Raw genomic sequence first — 18568 nt, forward strand, 5'->3', positions numbered from 1 at the left:
CTTTTGATTTTCTGTCTCTAATTTGTTTCCATTTCCCATATATGTGCTTTAAGCCTTCAACTTCATGAGGAAAAGGGATGTTGTAGTTGTTTTTATCACCATCTAAATTGTCCATTTGTTGTGGGATAGACTGAGAACATCATCGTAGAACCTTGGAGAAAGAAACAACTATTTATATATCAGATGCGCTACCTTACATCCATCTTCATTCGGTGTTCGTATGAAATTCCTTTACGGCAGCTAAAGTTTCATGCCTCAGGTCTGGTAGGTGAAATACAGTGTTGTTTACATTGTGAGAAGTTAATTGACGAAAGTTAAAAGGGAATCACTTATTAATAACATACAAACTAACACCTTTGTATCTATTTTTCTTCGTGCATGTAAGAATAGGAATTTGACTTTGAATAAAAATCACATGTATTATTTAAAATCATAAAAACATTAGAGCTTTCTGTGTGATGATCGTGTGTTCCATAATTTCAATTAGTTGCTTGGGCCGCCTTGGCTATCAGTATCTAACTTGCTAGTTATATATATTGTAGAAACTAAATGAAAAAGGATGCTTCATTAAGGAACAGAGTGAAGAGAGTTACAATTAAATTTGGAAATCTGTTTTAGAGTGAGATATTTAAATTGTAAAATGAGTAGTCACAGTGCCACATGCATATATATCTTCATCTACGTACATTTGTAGTCTTCGCTCTGCCTACTGTTTTAATGCTTTTGAAGAATGAACAGAGTTTATTCGGGAAGAAGACTTTTCGAAGAGTGAAACAAAAGAAAATTAAGGCTATTTCTTCCTACACTCTATCAAATTTCTTTCTACACCCTATCACTTCAGAAATTTATTTTTTGGAACAAAATAAAAAATTCTGGAAATTCTTTTCTGGAAAGCAATCACTCCTCCATGTCATACCTTTTCCCTTACTTCTGAGAGAAAGTCTAAGTGTGTTGTCAGACAGACACTGGTTATTTTCTATTTGATTGTAATGTTGTCACCTAGTTGATGATTCTTCAATTTCAATCGGATCATGAAATCGGTACCATGGGTGAGGTTATAAGGGGTTTCTTTGGAGGTAGATTGAGGCATGCATCGATATGCCTATAGTACTTCCAACAATTCTTGGCCTTTTTAGTCTCTTTTTAAAAGCTCGTCGAGAATGACTTTATTAGTTGTTTCTGCTTATCCATGAGCCTTGGAATGCTCTATTAAACTCGTAATATGTCAGATATGAAACCCCTAATAGAACTTGGCAAGGTTATTGTCAATAAATTGCCTTTCATTATCTATGATAATGATGTGTGGGACATTGAATCTGCAAACTATGTTTTTCACACGAACCTTTGCACTCGTTGTGCTGCGATTGTTGTGTAACGTGCTTCTTGAATAAAACCACCTTGTAAGAGCTTTTCCACATCTACTTTTGCAACTTTTCTTTTCTCCTTCCTTAGTTTCCTCTTCTTTTGGACCATAGTCCTGGCATCTTTGAAAGTTGACAACGTGTGACATGCTATACTAGGATGTGTGTCGGGTAAGTCTACAATAACCCAAGCAAATGATCTAACATTATCCTTTAGAATTGTAGTAATTTTTTCCTCATATTGCCCTTGGAGAGTGGTACCAATCTTTAAAAATACTTTCCTATCATTATTGGGATGGGTTTCGTATCCCAAACTGGTTTGTCGCGATTCTCATCTTCGACTCTTAAGTTCAGATTCTTTAACATGAGCTCTTGTTGGAAAACAACTTTCTCTAGAGGAATGGGTACTTATGGTGTGGGGAGTTGCAGGATAGCAATGTAGCATTCTCGTGTTGTTTTTTTTATCTACATTAATTGTGTTGAAGATATACTTTGATTAGTGATAAAAACTTAACAATAATTAATCAATAATGTATTTTGATTAATTGACTTTTTACTTGGTTAGAAGGTAAAAGAATAAATATGATTAAATACAATACAAATTAATTAATAATGTACTTTGGTTGAATTTATTATGAATAATTTAAAAAGACTTTGCTTTTAATTGATAACTACTTTGGTTATTAGTAAGAATTCCAAAAAATTAATTAAAAATTTATTTTAATTAATTTGAAATAAAAAACAATAATCAATTGAATAATAGTACGTAGATAACCAATAATGAATTTAATTTGGAAAAATAATAGAATTAACTTCTTTTACTATGATCATTTTAAAGTCTTTTATTAATTTGTTATTTCATTCATTGTTATTAAATTCACATATATATCACTCTTAAATATCAATTCCATTAGGTAGATTTTTACTTTTATTTTTTTTATTATTTACATTGTGTTTTATTAACCTGTCGTGTAAATATGAATAAATTATTAAAAAAAATTAATATTTGTTAGGATACGACTCAAAATAAACTTAACCTTATCTAGTTTGTTAAATACTAATTTGATAATACTGAAGTTACCTTGATCAAGTAGTGATAATTTTATAGCGTCAAAGGCAACATATCACTTACCTTATCTTAGGATTTCATAATTTGTTTAATTATCCTTAATTTGCCGTATATCTTTATCTGTTATGTCTTATTGCTTATGTAGATCCGTATTGTAAGATTAATTTATACATCTTCAACCTTTCGGTGTAGACTAACGTGTGTTCAACCTTTCTATAGAATGAGATGTCCACAAACATGTACATAAAACAATCAAATTAAGATTAGCACATATTTCATTATATTTTATTTGTGCCAATCTTCCACAAGTGATACTATTTCTTTTAATGTATGATCTTAACAACACTTAGACTAATACTTTGAGATGCCAATCTTCCACAAATGATACTATTTCTTTTTTTTTTTTTTGTTGTTGATACATTTTATTAAACATTACAAAACACCATCACCACAACCATATACTCCTAATTAGACAGAAGGAAAGTGAAAATAAATTAAATTAAAAACTTAATTAAGTTTTAAGTATATGATAAATTAAATTTCAACTATACACTCTTAATTAGAAAAAAAAGTGAAAATAAATTAAATTAAAAGCTTAATTAAGTTTTAAGTCTATGACAAATTTAAATATTTTTAATTGAGTTCATCTTTTTGTCTATTTAATACTAAATTTTTCTATATTTTTTAATTAAATCCTTACTATTTAATTTTTCAGTTAAATGGGTGACATGATTTTCTTATCATGCCTTATCACTTAATTATTTTCATATATAATATTTTTGTTAATATTAAACAACTTAATTTGTGGTTAAACTAACATTATTTTTATTATTGGATTACGGCAACATGAAACAAAGAGAAAAAGAGAATGAAAACCTTAATACGGTATTGAAAGACTACAAATATCTGTCCAGAAAATCCTCTGTCATCAAAAAATCTTTTTTGACTTGTATGTTTATCCGAAAATCAAAGTCCTCTTTTGTAGACCTAATGTTTTTTTTTATATATATAAATAAAGCTTGATTAAATTTTGTCACAAGATTTTATTTTAAAAAAAGTATGGGATACCTATATCGTAAAATACTATTTTGCTTTATTATTGGTTGAGATAATTAATTAGTTTAAAGGTAATTGTTATTATAAAAGTCAACAAATCTATTAGACTTAGTTTAGTAAAGTCAATATCACCGGAAACAATTCTCTATAGTAAATTTATTGATTTTTACGATAATTACCTCAAAAATCATAAATGAGATTATGAATGTTGTGGTAAATTCAATTTTAAACATAAAAAACTGAAAAGATAGAAGAAAAAAATGTTTTTGAGCGATTCTGATAATCTTTTTGAGTTATTCTGTTATGTACATATGTGTAATATTTATCAATTTTATATATGAGAACCTTAGACTATCTATAATAAAAATTATTTTTTCGACAAAAATTAGAAAGAAGCTTTATGTCAAATATTTGGGTAAAAGTACTCCTTGAATGTCGTAGTTATAATTATTTTGTTTTCTAATTTTTGATATTTTATTACAATTTATCCGAATTATATTTAATTTAGTTTGACGGTTTGAATGTTGGTTAGAAATTGACGTAGATGTTCCATAAGATCGAGAGAAATTTAGTTATTTCTTTTCTTCTCCGAGTCTCAAGCGACTATTTTCAACTGTTTACGTTCTTACACTTCTCTGTGCTTGCCACGTGTCCTACCTCACCTCCTCTTCTTCATAGTGATCCTAATTCTTCTCATATTCTCAACACTTATTTTTTCTCTCCAAGTTGTTCTCATTGCACACACTGTTCATTTCCTGCAGCTTGTGAAGAGTGCATCATGATGCCATTGGTTTGATTTTTCTGTGTTTTGTCATTGATTTTGTGTTACAACAATTGGTTACATCCTTGCTTATTTAATGATCTTCTGGATGCATGTGCAACTTGTTGAACTGAATCAATAAATGCTAAGGATATTTCTCTGTGTACCAATATCAAGCAACAAGAGTGCTGCTGAGGAATATAGCAGTGAAACTGAAAAGCAAGGTTTATTACGAAATGATCCCTTTACTGATTGTATTAGTTGTAGGAATTTATTGTCACGATGCTCACTCCTTTGTTTGTGTTGGTTTGCTTGAATTTTTTAAGTAGTTTGCTTTGAGAAGGTTCTTCCGTGTGGTGCAACTTTAGGATAAGAAAAGGACTAATGGATTGGCTGCATTGTGCAGACTGTGATGTTTTTTGTCTGTTTGATGAAAGTTCAGTACTTCTAGTTAGAAGGATATTAAAAGTATGCTTTTATTCCTTAAAACTATTTTGAAATTTGAGTTTAGTTTATTTCAAATTTTAATACATTCGTATCAGAAGTGACGTAATTTTAGGTTTCTATCTACTAAAAGAAAACATTTTGCAGTTAAAATGTAGAAACTAAATAAAGATGTGACAGATTAAAAATATATTTTAGCCTGTTCTTTTGGCCAATGGTAGAACTCTGTAAGTTGATTGAGTATGAGATGGTTGTGGAATGGAACTTGGTTATAGTTTGGGGTTGGCAGGATTTTGAGTTCATGTTTTCTGGATAGGGTGTGGTCATGCTAGTTATGTTCTTCATAATGAAAAGGATGATTTGGGGGTGAATATGATTCAATAGAGTGTACAATGATCTCCATGTAAAACTTGAAGGTAAATTGAATGTGCTAGATTGTGAACTAGTGTTAGAACAAAATATGGTACCACTTATCACGGGTATATGTTGAGGAAATTTTGTAGAATAGCCCTAAATGAACAGGCATCCGTTTTCTACCTTTTTTTTTTCTCTCATTTTTCCAGATCTACATGACACCTATAGTTTTCCCACAAATGCAGATTTAATCATACTAGACGTGTATTTTGTTATCCTATCCTATTATCACATATATCCTCTGTTATGACTTTTTTCATTTATGTAATATTTTCCAGATCACTTTTTCGCATCACAAAAGACAAAAAAGAACATACTGGAAGGTTAGAGGTCTTGCACCAAGAAGACAATATCATAGCCCTGGTATTTTTATTTCTTCATTAGGTTCAGAAGGTGAATTTTGTTAATCTGGTGTATTATTTGCTTCTTCTTTTTAAGTGCATGGGAACAGAGGGATTATAGGGCTTGATTGCTACCATTAATTCTTTCTGATTGTTCAATTGGGATTGCGGTGGGTAGGAGAAAATCTTATTCTTGTCTTATCACTTTGTCCTTATAAAAGGAAAAAAGTTATTTATCCTTTTGAGTTTAAAAATGAGTGCATCATTTTTTTTAAACCTTGGCAACACGACAGCGATAAGGAGACAATCAATAAATACGTGCGACATAATCAACAGAGTATAATGAACTCAAACTACTCCATCAATTTGATGATGTACAGATGAAATTCCCATATGCTGATTTTTTGGGAAGTTTTAATGCAAAATTTAGCACCAATGGGCCTTTTAAGTTGAAGCAGTCTATTTGATAGCAATTTTGATGGAGTGCTTCAATTATGTACTCATGCCAACTATCTGGAAGTGATTTTTTTTTGTTCTTGTATCATACTTTCAGCTTGTTTTAGCTTCATTGGGGTTTGAAGGAAAAAATGTCGTTTAAGAGATCAAAATCAGGAACTGAAAGAACTCTATCTACTGAAGAGGAGCAGATGAAGGTACTTGACATTCATCTGGCCTTATTTTATGAATGTGAAATGATAAATCTGATGCATTGTTATTGTACATTAGTGCAGACTCTGATATTTTATCTTCCATCCCAATGTTTGCTTTAATTTTTCATTTTTAGGCAATCAGTTAATTTATCATAGACGAGGGTAAGTTTTTTGGAGGAATTTTAAAGTGGAAAATTATTTGATTTCCCTTTTTGTCTTAGGTTCTAGAAGTCAAAAAGATGATTGGTCCAATTGCTGAGAAGTGCTCAGTTCTGTGCTCGGATGCATCAATTCTAAGATACCTTAGAGCGCGAAGTTATAATACTAAGAAGACTGCAAAGATGTTGATAGGCACCATAAAATGGAGGCTGGAGTTCAAGCCTGAGAAGATTCAATGGGTGTGCAACAAATGTTTTTTTTTTTTTTTTATCTATCTTTTTCCATAAAATAAAATAGAATATATTAGAGTTCAAAGCATGAAAATTGGTCAAATATGCTAGTTTTCTAAAGGTTTACTAGTACAGTTACTCTGTAAAAACGTGTGAACAGAATAGATAAATATAGCTCAAACCCAACTAAAATTCACTGTCTAGTTTTATAGGTGAATTGACTGTAACTAGGATAGATCTATCATTTTGTAATACTAATTGTCCATGTAATTGCAAATTATGTGGCTCTATCAGTATAATTCTCTCTATCTCAGATTTTATTTTGTTCAGTCAATTACATAGATGAGTTGCATGTTGTTAACTAGATAACTGCAAATGAAAGACATTATCTTGTTTTTTTTTTCTACTTTTTATGCAATTAGGGTGATATTGCTCAAGAAGCTGAGAGAGGAAGGCTGTATAAAGCTGATTACTTGGACAAGCAAGGAAGGATTGTTTTTGTTATTAGACCTGGTATTCAGGTAGTCTAAATATTTTGAAGAGAGTAAGCTCAACATTCCTTTTTCTTTTTTTGTGGTTGTACTTAGCAGCTGAGCCTTCTTGCTGTTTGGTATCATTGTTAATATAATTGAAGTCTGAGTATAAGGTGAATTTAATCTCTAAAATTGTGATTTATTATCACTTCAATCCCTAGAATTAACAAAATTCAAGAAAATCTCCGAAACTGTAATATCTGTGATTCGAGTCCACAGACTAATGTGAACCAAATTACAGCTTGGGAGTTTTTATTTTAAGTTTTGTTAATGATGGAAACTAGAGTAGTTTACAATTTCAAGGACTAATTGTTCCTTTAGTCTTGAAGTTTCAATGCTTTTGACTAAGACTTCTTTATCTATCCAATTTAGAGTACAAACACTCCAATTGCGCAAATCAAGTACCTAATTTACTGTTTGGAGAATGCCATATGGAATCTAGGTTCCGATCAAGAGCAGATGGTTTGGCTCATTGATTTTCAAGGGTGGAACACAGCATGCTTGTCTATGAAGGTTGCACGAGACACTGCTCAAATCCTGCAGGCTCATTACCCGGAGAGGTTGGGCATTGCAATTTTTTACAATCCACCAAAAGTGTTTGAGTCATTTTGGACGGTATGACACCATAACATCCCCTGTCTTCATCACTGTCTACTTTTCATTGGAAGGGAAGGGCAATGATTTTGTGAGACGAGGCTTGAATATGTAATGATATTCTCCTACTGATGTTGTTTGTCATTAGTAGAGAAAATATTTTTCTCATTTTGCTTCACTTTTTTCTGATGTTTGCGTTGTTTCTGTTGTAAAAATTTAAGATTCTGCATGCAACTTGTTTGTTGAAAGAGAAGATAAACACATGTGCTTGATGAGAACTTGTATGTGCACATGCATCATTGTTTAGTTATATTATGCATCTCCCAGTTTGGAGATACTTTTGGTTGATTTCTGTTCCACTGTGCTGAATCGCTAAATATTAGTTTCAAGTGAGCTGTGACAGATCAGATGAAATGACTCCTGTGATTTATAAGTAGAAAGACCAGCTGGAATTTCTTTTGTTGCTTTCCTTTCTTAAAATTTTCTCAATAACATCTCTTAATTCAGTATTGTTGTATTTGCTTCGTGGTTTTTATGATCGTGCTTTTCATGTTACCAGATGGTGAAACCATTTCTAGAACCCAAGACTCACAAAAAGGTGATATTTGTTTACCCTCATAACCCAAGAAGCTGCGCGGTGATGACAGAACACCTTGACATGGACAAGGTGGAATCCCATTTTGGTGGGAAAAATACAGTTGGATTCAACTATGAAGCTTATGCTCGGAAAATGAAAGCAGATGAGAGTACCATGTCTCGTGTATTTGATTCATGTTGTTCATCATTGCCCGGACTTTTAGACTCAAAATATCTCGAACCAGTGGAGTCAGTTACCAGTGCTTCTGTGGGTGAAGCAGCATCTTGGGAGAAAGCAATTTGTCCAAACTTGGAAGATGCTGATGGTAGTACAAATGGAAAGAAAACTTGCTCCCAGTATGAATCCAATAAGGTCAATGAACCAAAAAAGACATAAAAGGCTGAATCAGAAGAAAAGTAGGGATAGGCAAGGTGGATTATATTACTCATTCAAACTACACAAACACTTAACTTCAATCAGTACGCATTATAGGTTTGAAAGTGTCATCTGAACCATTGCTTTCTGAACCAAAGCCACTTGTGGTCCATGGTCCATACTAGCATGGATCCATATCTCACTCAAAAAGATAGAAGTTTGAGTTGGCTCATATGGCATGAGAATGTCAGAAAAATTCAAGAAATAGAAATTTCAGATTTCTTTCATGTTACTTTTTCCCTCTCCCTCAGTTTCTCTATCTTTCTGTGTGTTGTGGTGGGGTTCTGATAGGGTGTTTCAGTGATTGTGATTGCTATTTGTTCAATGCTATGATGAGAAACACCTACCACCCTTTCATGTACTAAGGTACAACCCAATACCTAATTCACAAAAAGTGGATTTTCCTTTAAACATGAAAATTTTGTAGAGATGAAGCATTTTCCATATTAATGTATTTGTTAGTTCGTGATGGGGTGTCATGGAGCTGGAGTTGCATCATCAAATCAGCATTTTAAACCAGGCTAGTAGTGGTTGTGACTTTACAGAAAGGAAAGCACGTGACTCTTTCAGGGAAACATCTAACTTAGGAATTAATCATACTAATTTATTAGTACTATGAGATTCTAAATTTCTAATACAAATTACCATAAAGTATTTTCATAGGCAGAAATTAAAGATGGAGAAAAAAAAAGGAAAAAAGGTTGCTTATCTTTTGATCCTTTCTCTAACTGGCTAAGCATAATTTACAGTCAAAAAGTGAGCTCTTTAGTTCTGTAAGGCCCTGTGTCATCTTGATCTTATATTCTTTAGGGAAAACAAGGACATTCATCTTAATCTTAAGTGTATAATTGTAAGTAAATAAATTCTAAAAATGAATTTTAATTTTATATTTCACGCAGTGTACTCACAACACATTTTATAAGGTAAACTTAAAAAAGATCTTCTGTCAAAAAATAAAAACTTAAAAAAAATAAAACAATCCCATTGGTTGAAAATTTTAAAAAACACTTAAAATATTTTTTTATATAATTTTTTGGACAAATGAATGCCATTTTTAAAATTTGCTCTACTAATTCAAACGGAAGAGGCATAATAAAAAGAGAAATATAAAATATATGAATTAGTAAATAATATTTATTTTGTTTTGTAACTTTTTTTCAAGCATTTCTCAACTTAGTAATTCTTTTAATACTATATTGCTGCCTTAATGGCCTGTCTATTCCTACTTTTCTTTAATGTGAATTTAAAAATGAAGATTAGGAAGTACACAACTCTTTTTTGACAGAGAAGAAGTACATAAACTTAATGCTTAGTGCATATACATCAAGACCTTTAAATTATATCAAGAAATGAATGAAATTCCTAAGAAAATACTAAAATATAAAAAATATAATAAGAATGAAGAAAGGAGCTGAAATAGATTTTTTTGTCATTTTTTATGAAAAATAATATGTTTACAAAATAAAATGGATGTTTGGGACTTCAATTTGAAATTTAGTCAATTATTTTAAAATAAACTGTTTTTATGAAAATGAAAATTTATATCTCATGATTATTCTCCTTTCAACTTTATTTCAATTTTTTCTCATGTAAAAATTGATTTTCGTGTATATAAAAAAAAAAGCTTAATTGTTGAAAAACTAGTCTGGTTATAATTAATTGAATAACAAACAATTCTGATTATAATGATTGCTATAGTAATAATCAATTTTACATATAATTATGTATTAATATAAGTTAATTTTGTCCCAAACACACCTGAATATCAATAATTGCATCTATATTGTCACTGTGCATTAAAATAATTACTCTTAAATACTACTTAATTACTCAGTCATTAAATTCATATATCCATTTATATATCATTACAACTTTAATATTTTCTCTGTTAAATCACCCTCATCTTCCTTAATAATTTGCAAATATTTATGATTTTTTCTGCGAGTCTATGACTTCAATAAATTATCATAATGACTTCACTCGCCGGCTAAAATCAGGAATCAAATTTTCGAAAGATTTATAAAAAAAGTGCGTTTGGTGATCTCACCACTAATCTAGAAAAGCACTCAGACAAAAATACACGTTTTGTGGAATAAACAATAATAATAAATTCATGTCATCGAGGATGGAATGATCATGACCAACATTCATCTTTCATTCTTTACATTTTCTTAATTCCGTTTATAAATTATCATATAAAAAGAGAAGTGAATATAGAATTTAAGCACGTCAGTGTTACAAATTTGGCTAGGAGAAATACTTGTACAACACGTTACTAATTTTAATTTGTGCTGGTTTTTTTATCTTATTTCTTTGTTTTACTTTTAAGATACATTTATGTATTCTGGTTTTTAATATTTTTAAATTATTAAAATAAAATTTTATATTTTAAAAATATTAGAGAAATAATAAAAGTATAGTTTTAAACATAATAGAAAAAACAACCAAAGTTATTTGAACATAAACAAAACCCTTAAACTTAAAAACATTGATAAAAAAAAAAGAAACTAAACAATTGTCATCACATAGGTGAAATTAACATGAGTTATGTTAACCTTAACGAAAATAATTAATACTTTTTAATGTGATAAATTAAAATTAAAATTTCTATTGAAAGTATTCACTTTTAATGTTGATATGTCTTGAGTAGAGTTATTTCAAAAAAATAAATACTTTCAGAATAAAAAAAAATGGATGAAAAATTGAATCTTGTATGAATCCAAAGTAATAGAAGTTACTTTTTTTTTTTAATATACATTTCACAATAACAAGAAAGCATGACAGTGAAAAAGGTTCTTTGGAGAAGGCAACATAGGAAAAAAAAAATAAAAATTAGTTGTAATAATGTAATGATAGCTTTCTTTGTCCTTTTCTTTTTCTTTTTCTTTTTCTTCTTCTTCTTCTTCTTCACCTTCAATCTTCCCCTTTCTCTTCTTTTGGTGCCGCTCTACACTCTCTTTGTCAAACCATCAAATACACGTAGCCAATACATAACACACACGTTCAGCTCCTCGTAGTTCCTGTTGCCAATGGTTTGCCACACAGAGTAAACAAAAGAAGGGACATTGAAAAGTACAGGATTCTCAATTATCCTTTGTTTTCTTTTGTTTCCACAATAATATCAGGTGAGTCATTTATCTCCACATTAGTTTTTTTCCATAACCTTTTTCCTCTTTATTTGGTTAGGTTATAGTGTAATCACCTCATAAATTTTTCCTGAATTTCTGGAGTTTTCAGGCTTGGATTGATCTGTGGGATTGTTTTGATTCATGCTGAGGTACGTTTAAGTTTGAATGCTTGTAAATTTCCCTTTTTTTTTTCTATTTTTTGAGGGAACTGATGTTGGTCGTTCTTTGGATCTTATTTGGGTACCTTTTTTGTTTGTTCGTGCTTGATCAATCAAAACAGGTTTTAATTAGGGGGAGTTGTCAAAGGAGAGAGACAGAGAGGGGAAGATGGGATCAGAAATTGGAACCAAAATAAGGAAAGTTGTTGTAATTTCAATCAGAGGTGGTTTCAGATCAGCTTGCAATCATCCATTCCTTTTGGGGTTTTTGTGTTTCTTGCTTTTGCTGTACAGATCTTTTCCTTTTCTATTTTCTGTTTTGGTCTCTGCGTCTCCTGTTTTGGTCTGCACTGCTATTCTGCTTGGGACCCTTCTCAGTTTTGGGCAGCCAAATGTGCCTGAAGTTGAAAAGGATGAGAAAGTTACTCATAGCTTATCATCCTTCCAAGCTGGGTTTTCGGAGGGGGAGACTGTTTTTTCTGACAGAGATGAGAGCTACTATGTGAAGGGGTATTCACAAAATAAGAGTGATGTGGAAGAGAGGGGCATTGAGGAAGCAAGTTTGGTTGCTGAGAGGGATAATAGAACAGAAGAAGATCAAGACTTGCGTTCTGAATTGCCCCCAGATGATGCAAACTTGCTGGATATTCAGCCTGAGAAGAGAAAAACAGGGGAAGTGGAAGGGGAAAGGGAACTCCACAGTTTTGAGTTGGGAAAGAATAAGGAAATTCATGAAGAGAACCTGACTTCTGAAGCTGTTTCAAGTGATGAAGAAGCTATTGAGAAGCAATATGTCTTGGTTCAGAAACTGGATGATGATACTTTTGAATTTGAAAATGAGAAACCTCCAAGAGATCACGTGGACTTTTCGGCTAGCTCATCTTGGAAACAGGTGGAAAATGATGATGATGGTGATGATAATGTCTCGGTGGAGTCAGGTTCTGATGGGGCTGAGAGCTCTTCACCAGATGCTTCCATGGCTGACATAATTCCAATACTTGATGAACTCCACCCTCTACTAGACCTAGACGCTCCACAACCAGCTCATGTGTCCCGTGATGGTTCTGACGCTGCATCTGAGAAGTCTCAGAATAGTGACGATGACAGTGTTGAATCAGATGATGATGATACTGAAAACCCTGGTGATGTGGAAGATGATGGTATTGATGAACCCGATGATGAAGAGGAAGAAGAAGCTACAGGTGGCAAAGAAGATGAAAGTAAATCTGCCATTAAATGGACAGAGGATGACCAAAAGAACCTCATGGATCTGGGAAATTTAGAGCTGGAAAGGAACACGCGGTTGGAGAATCTTATTGCCAGGAGAAGACAAAGGAGATTGATGTCTGAGAAGAATCTAATAGACTTAGACTTTACTGATATTCCCAGTAATGTTGCACCTATTGCTACAACCAGGCGTAATCCATTTGATTTCCCTGATGACTCCTTTGCTGCCATGGGATTACCACCCATTCCTGGATCTGCTCCTTCTATTCTACAACCTAGACGAAACCCTTTTGATATTCCCTATGACTCAAATGAAGAGAAACCTGATCTTAAGGGGGACAGTTTTCAACAAGAGTTTACAGTGTTTCATCAAAAAGATGCCCTTTTTCGGCGGCATGAAAGTTTCAGCGTAGGACCTTCAGTACTGGGGTTATCCAGGCAAGAGAGGTATGATTGGAAACCTGTCTTTGTATCTGAAAGGATGGCTTCAGAGGGAACAAGTTATTCTTCATTTCACAGGCAATCAAGTGAAGTAAGTGATTCAAAGTTGAGCTCTGTTCCAGATACTGAATCTTTGAGTTCAATTGATCAAGATGACAGGAAATTCAGTGAGCAGGACTTGTCTCAAGAAAATGAATTGGTATCCAACATGGATAATGCTTCTGATGTTGTTGAACATGGAAGCCAAACCTCTGAAGAAAATGATTCTGTGGAGATGATACAAGTTGAGGAGAGCAATGTTCGCCATGATGAAGTTGAGATAGTGCTGGGTGGGGTGGAAAATCCTTCTGAGATGGCGTTTTATCCTGAAACAGGAGAGGTTGAAATTCATGAACAATTTAATGCAGGGGAAACACATTTGAGAAGAGAACCAAGTGACGAGGAGAGTGACAGCCACAGCAGCAGATCAAGCCATTCTTCACTATCAGAAGTAATTGACAGCATGCCAGATGAGAAAATAGAGAGTTTGCAAGAAGGAGATGATCATGTCTCTGAATCTGGAATTTCAACACAAGCTTCAGTGCAGGAATCTAACTTGCAGCATGTTAGTAGTAGTGAGGTGGAAGATAATCACCCTGTAGAACCTGTTTATGATTCTAGTCCCCAGGCTTCTGAAACACTCCAATCATTTCCTTCACAATCTTCTCATGATTCTGCTTTGGAGTTTTCCCAGAGGGCAATGCCTCCTGCTTCAGTAGAAACTGCTAATGTGGCAGATAAGGAGTTGGATGTTCATGATCACAGACAGGAAAGTAATACTTCTGATCGTGATAAAACTCAAGCAGCCTCTTCCGAACATCACGTGGAAGCCCAAAATGAGATGACGTCTGAGAAATCTGAAGATGTGTATGTTGCGGCGAATGAGTTATCTGCAGCTAATACATCTACAGTGGCTGAGCCTCAAGTTATCCCTGTTTCTGTGGATTCAAATTTGTCTTCAGATATGGGATCAATAACCGGTGTGATTAATTCAGGCTTAGTACATGGTCAGGATGTAGCCGACCACATACATGCTGATTCTGAAATTCTTCACCAAGACAATATAGATTCTGTAGATTCAGATTCTGAAAAGTCACATCTATCAGATAATGAATCTCTAGAGGAAAGTGCACTGCCCAACGAAATATCGAGATCTTTTAGTGCAAATGTGTCTGTGTTAGTCCAAGATGCAGATGAAATGTTGGATTCTGGGGCTTCTGATGGTTCCTTTATGCCTGCCCAACAGGATTTGCAACTTTCACCAGCAGCAGGGCCAGGACCAGTGGATCATCCTAGTCCACCTTCTGAAGAAAGCGGACATACAGAAAAAAATTCATCAAATAATGATGGCATATATCAGATTCACTTGACAAGTTCTGTGGAGCAAGGTGAAGCCAATATCTATGAAGATTTGGATAAGAATGTGTTCGTTTTCACTTCTGACAGTCAACAGGAAAGTGACGAGAAGCCTTCTTCTAACATGGAGAATCATAAATCAATCTCCGATAAATCAGTTGTTGAACAATCTTTTAGTGATCATGATGAAAGTCAGGTAAGTGACATGACAATCTATGCCTCCATAATCTAAATAATTTATCTTCCAAACTTCTTTTTCTTTAAGGGTCCATTAATTTATCAAGGAAAATTACTTGATGATGTCCTAAAAGGAAATAGTAGTGTTTTTTATTTTAATTTTGAGGACATGCTATTGGTAATATTCTCAATGCTTACGAAATCCAAATGGGATTTGGAATTCTATTTATCTGTACTTGCCATTAAATCATAGGATTGTTTCTGGGGCAATAACTGCTTACTTCAGATAACATCTGCATCCCAAAGAAATTTCTATACTACAGACTTTCCACTTTGGGGGAAGAAAAAGATCTTATCTTCTTAACATATATTCAGAATCTACACATAGCACTGATGCCCTGTCACAACTTTGGTAGTATATATACAAGCTTTAATTTTGAACCCAAAAGGGTAGTATATATAAAAATAACCTGTTATATTTTTTATGTTTCAATTAATTTGATGTGCATGTCCTCTGCAAAAAAAAAAAAAAAGTTATAAAATATTGTCCATTCTAAAAAATGCTAAGGAGAAAAAAAATTGTATTAATAGCTGTTTTCCCTTTTTTTACCACATTGAGATATTGAATATGGTAGAGTTATCTCTATTTTTTTCCATTCAAATTTAAAGAATGGACAATTGAATAATACCCTTCAATAAGTAAATAGATCCCAAACATATAAAACGCAAATACTGTTCAGTTTTTTTTTCTGTGATTCCCAGAAGTCAGAAGGAGAATGAGATGTCGAACACATAGGATGTTTAGTAAGAATATATATGTGAAGTTCAGTTTCATTGTACTAGTGATAGAATATTTTCTTTTCAAGTTTTAATTGTTTGAACGATATATTCTATGACTATTTCTGCAAGTTTTAAGGATGTACGTGAATAATTTGTTTCGTCCTTTTGACTTCTTTTTTATCTGAAGCTCATACCAGCTCTGCTGGCATTGGGTTTCTTCCACAAAAAGTGTTATTATGGATTTGAGACTCTAAATTAGCTGAGTAAACTGATCATAATTTCTTTAACATTCTGCAGAGTTCTTATGCTATCCAGGATGAATCTGCACAGAGCTTTGGCAGATCCAGTGATGAAACTGGAGAGTTGCATGATGCGACTCAAAAAGTTCAACCAAGCATTTCTTCTGTGACCTCAGAAAAATCCCAAAACTCTGAATTCGGGTCACCCTCTGGTGAAGTGGATTTGGAAGTTGATAGGCATGGGGCAGTTGAAAAGGAAACCGAAGTGCTAGAAACTGCACTTGCTTCAGAAGAGAGCATGTCTCAGGTCACTGAAGAAAATAGCAATGAATTTGATGATATGAAGGAAATTGACGAAGGATTCTTGTCAGAATTGGACACTGTTGGAGACTTTCGTGTCAATGATGCTGGTGTATCACTGCGTACTGACACTGAACATGAGAATGAGAAAACTGGAGATTCTCAAGTTTTTTCACTCCCTAAGGATGTAAAGATAGAAGAGATTGAACAGGGCATCCCAGTTCTTGAAGCAAGATCACTTGAAGATGTTAACCTGGCTTTTAAGCAACTTCAAGAAGGAGTGGATGTTAAAGAAGTTATCCTTCCAAGTACCATTAAGGATCAGCATGCTATTGAAGAATCTAAAGATCATCTGGAAGCTAATTCAGACCTTCAGGTTGTTGAAGCCAGATCTCTGGAAGATATTAACATTGCTTTAAAGCAAGCATCTGAAGGAAATAAAGGGGAGCTTCCAAATTCCTTGGATTTGAAAGCCACTTCAGTCAAAGTTGAAGAAAATGGAGTTGGCTCATCAAAGGTGAATGAATCCAGTTCTGAAGAAACTAACAGAACTACGGCAGATAAATCGGAAAATGTACCCAACAGTGGCTCCAGTGTCAAGGAAAAATCTCACAGTAGGAAATCTAATTCCAGTTCCAGCTCGAGCTCGAGCTCAAGCTCGAGCGATTCTGATTGATATGGTGAGAGGCCACTTTTAGCACTGAAGAAAGAATCGTAAGTTTCTCATTTATGTTGTTTTATTTATTTATCCTTCAGTGATGGGAATTTAGCCAACCAAGTCTTGGCTAATGGTAGTCAGGTCAGGTTTCGTAAATTTTGTTGGATTGGTTTCTTCAAGAATGAGTTTTTGGTTTTATTTCTTGAAGCGTGCAGTTTTTTGTTCAATTTTATCCCGAGTGTAAGCAATTTGGCATATACAGGGTGAGTGTTTATTTCCAACAAGTGCACATTGTGTAGTCCGAAAAGAAGAAAAGAAAGAGAAATTGGAGTATTGTACATTATACTTTGATTGTAGAAATGGTGAATGGACTTTGTTTATTTGTATACATCAATCAGTGGTTCTGTTTTTCTTTTCCTTTTCTTATTTGCTACTTTTTTTCGTCACCAATACATCAACAATCTTTAGTTTTTGGTTCCAAGGAAAATATCGTTACATCATTAACATTTTACATAAATAACTATAATCTGGTTCCGCCTCTACTGAGCAATTCAAGAAACTAACCTCGTTAATTTTCGGATACTCTTTAGAAAATGATGAGATTCTGCCCATTAGAAAATGATGAGATTCTGCCTAATATTAACTGCATTTCTTCTATTAAGTCCCATCTTGTCTGACTACTCATCGAATTAGTCTGCATCTAAAAGGTAGCCGCCACGTTGGATTGAGGCCTCTTTAAAGTGTATTTTTACTGGTTATGGTTGTAATAATTTTTGGACTCCAATTGTTATAACCTGTAAAGGATAATGATACTTTGACACCCAGAATGTGACAAATTTTTTACACCGCCACGTGTCACATTCTGGGTGGTCCACATGTTTTAAAAAATAAAATGACAGAACATGGATTGAATGTGTAGTGATAGACCTGGTATCAATGTATAAATAAGTGGGTAGTTTAGGCTAACTTTTAGCACGAGGAGGACATTTTTGCATCTGCGTTATTTTTACATTGATACCTTCTCGTGTTAAAAATTAACCTAAACTATCTACTTATTTGTACATTGATACCAGGTCTGTCACTACACATTGAATCTATGTTTTATCATTTTATTTTTTAAAACATGTAGACCACCCAGAATGTGACACGTGACGGTGTAAAAAATTTGTCACATTCTGGGAGTCAAAGTATCATTATCCTTATAATTAAAAACAGTAATCGAAATATCAGAAGTAAAATAATAAGAAAATATGTAAAAAAGGTAACAAACAGAATCCCCAGTAGGAAGAGAATCTTGCCTAGTTTTCTGTATAGCGCGGTGTGGCGTTTAGTAACAGTTTTATCAATAGAGTGACATGAAGCTGAGGGAACCATTTTTGGACAAGATTGAAAATCGTTTTGTTTCAAAATTCTGATTCCAATCGGACCAGTTTGCTGCTGTT

At 33.2% G+C, this 18568-nt stretch overlaps 2 protein-coding genes across 5 annotated transcripts; both read left to right on the forward strand.

Annotated features, from left to right (window-relative positions):
- Positions 1 to 4019: 4019 nt before the first annotated feature.
- LOC106753825 (random slug protein 5) lies at positions 4020 to 9209 on the forward strand. Of its 3 annotated transcripts, none has more exons than XM_022777764.1 (8): positions 4020 to 4276; positions 4397 to 4470; positions 5383 to 5427; positions 5999 to 6098; positions 6317 to 6493; positions 6907 to 7005; positions 7390 to 7632; positions 8171 to 9209. In XM_022777764.1, exons 4-8 carry the CDS (start codon positions 6033 to 6035, stop codon positions 8582 to 8584), a joined length of 999 nt encoding a protein of 332 aa, XP_022633485.1. In that variant the 5' UTR covers positions 4020 to 4276; positions 4397 to 4470; positions 5383 to 5427; positions 5999 to 6032; the 3' UTR covers positions 8585 to 9209. The 3 variants fall into 3 exon arrangements, with proteins under 3 accessions (XP_022633485.1, XP_014491171.1, XP_014491172.1); XM_014635686.2 differs by having other exon boundaries at positions 4021 to 4276; positions 5383 to 5467; positions 8171 to 9208; XM_014635685.2 differs by having other exon boundaries at positions 4020 to 4470; positions 5383 to 5497.
- Positions 9210 to 11484: 2275 nt separating this feature from the next.
- LOC106753904 (uncharacterized protein DDB_G0284459) lies at positions 11485 to 17541 on the forward strand. Of its 2 annotated transcripts, none has more exons than XM_022777752.1 (4): positions 11485 to 11748; positions 11854 to 11900; positions 12032 to 15168; positions 16227 to 17541. In XM_022777752.1, exons 3-4 carry the CDS (start codon positions 12079 to 12081, stop codon positions 17142 to 17144), a joined length of 4008 nt encoding a protein of 1335 aa, XP_022633473.1. In that variant the 5' UTR covers positions 11485 to 11748; positions 11854 to 11900; positions 12032 to 12078; the 3' UTR covers positions 17145 to 17541. The 2 variants fall into 2 exon arrangements, with proteins under 2 accessions (XP_022633473.1, XP_014491269.1); XM_014635783.2 differs by having other exon boundaries at positions 11861 to 11900.
- The last annotated feature ends 1027 nt before the right edge of the window (positions 17542 to 18568 follow it).

This window comes from Vigna radiata, unplaced genomic scaffold, assembly GCF_000741045.1.
Source record: "Vigna radiata var. radiata cultivar VC1973A unplaced genomic scaffold, Vradiata_ver6 scaffold_7, whole genome shotgun sequence".
In the NCBI taxonomy this organism is placed as follows: Eukaryota; Viridiplantae; Streptophyta; class Magnoliopsida; order Fabales; family Fabaceae; genus Vigna; species Vigna radiata.

Excerpts from the sequence above, each read along its gene's own strand:
- LOC106753825 (XM_014635685.2), top strand. The coding sequence starts at position 6,033 with ATGTCGTTTAAGAGATCAAAATCAGGAACTGAAAGAACTCTATCTACT. Across the intron at positions 7,006-7,389 it reads TTATTAGACCTGGTATTCAG|AGTACAAACACTCCAATTGC; the intron begins GTAGTCTAAATA and ends TATCCAATTTAG. Across the intron at positions 7,633-8,170 it reads TGTTTGAGTCATTTTGGACG|ATGGTGAAACCATTTCTAGA; the intron begins GTATGACACCAT and ends TCATGTTACCAG.
- LOC106753904 (XM_022777752.1), top strand. The coding sequence starts at position 12,079 with ATGGGATCAGAAATTGGAACCAAAATAAGGAAAGTTGTTGTAATTTCA. Across the intron at positions 15,169-16,226 it reads GTGATCATGATGAAAGTCAG|AGTTCTTATGCTATCCAGGA; the intron begins GTAAGTGACATG and ends AACATTCTGCAG.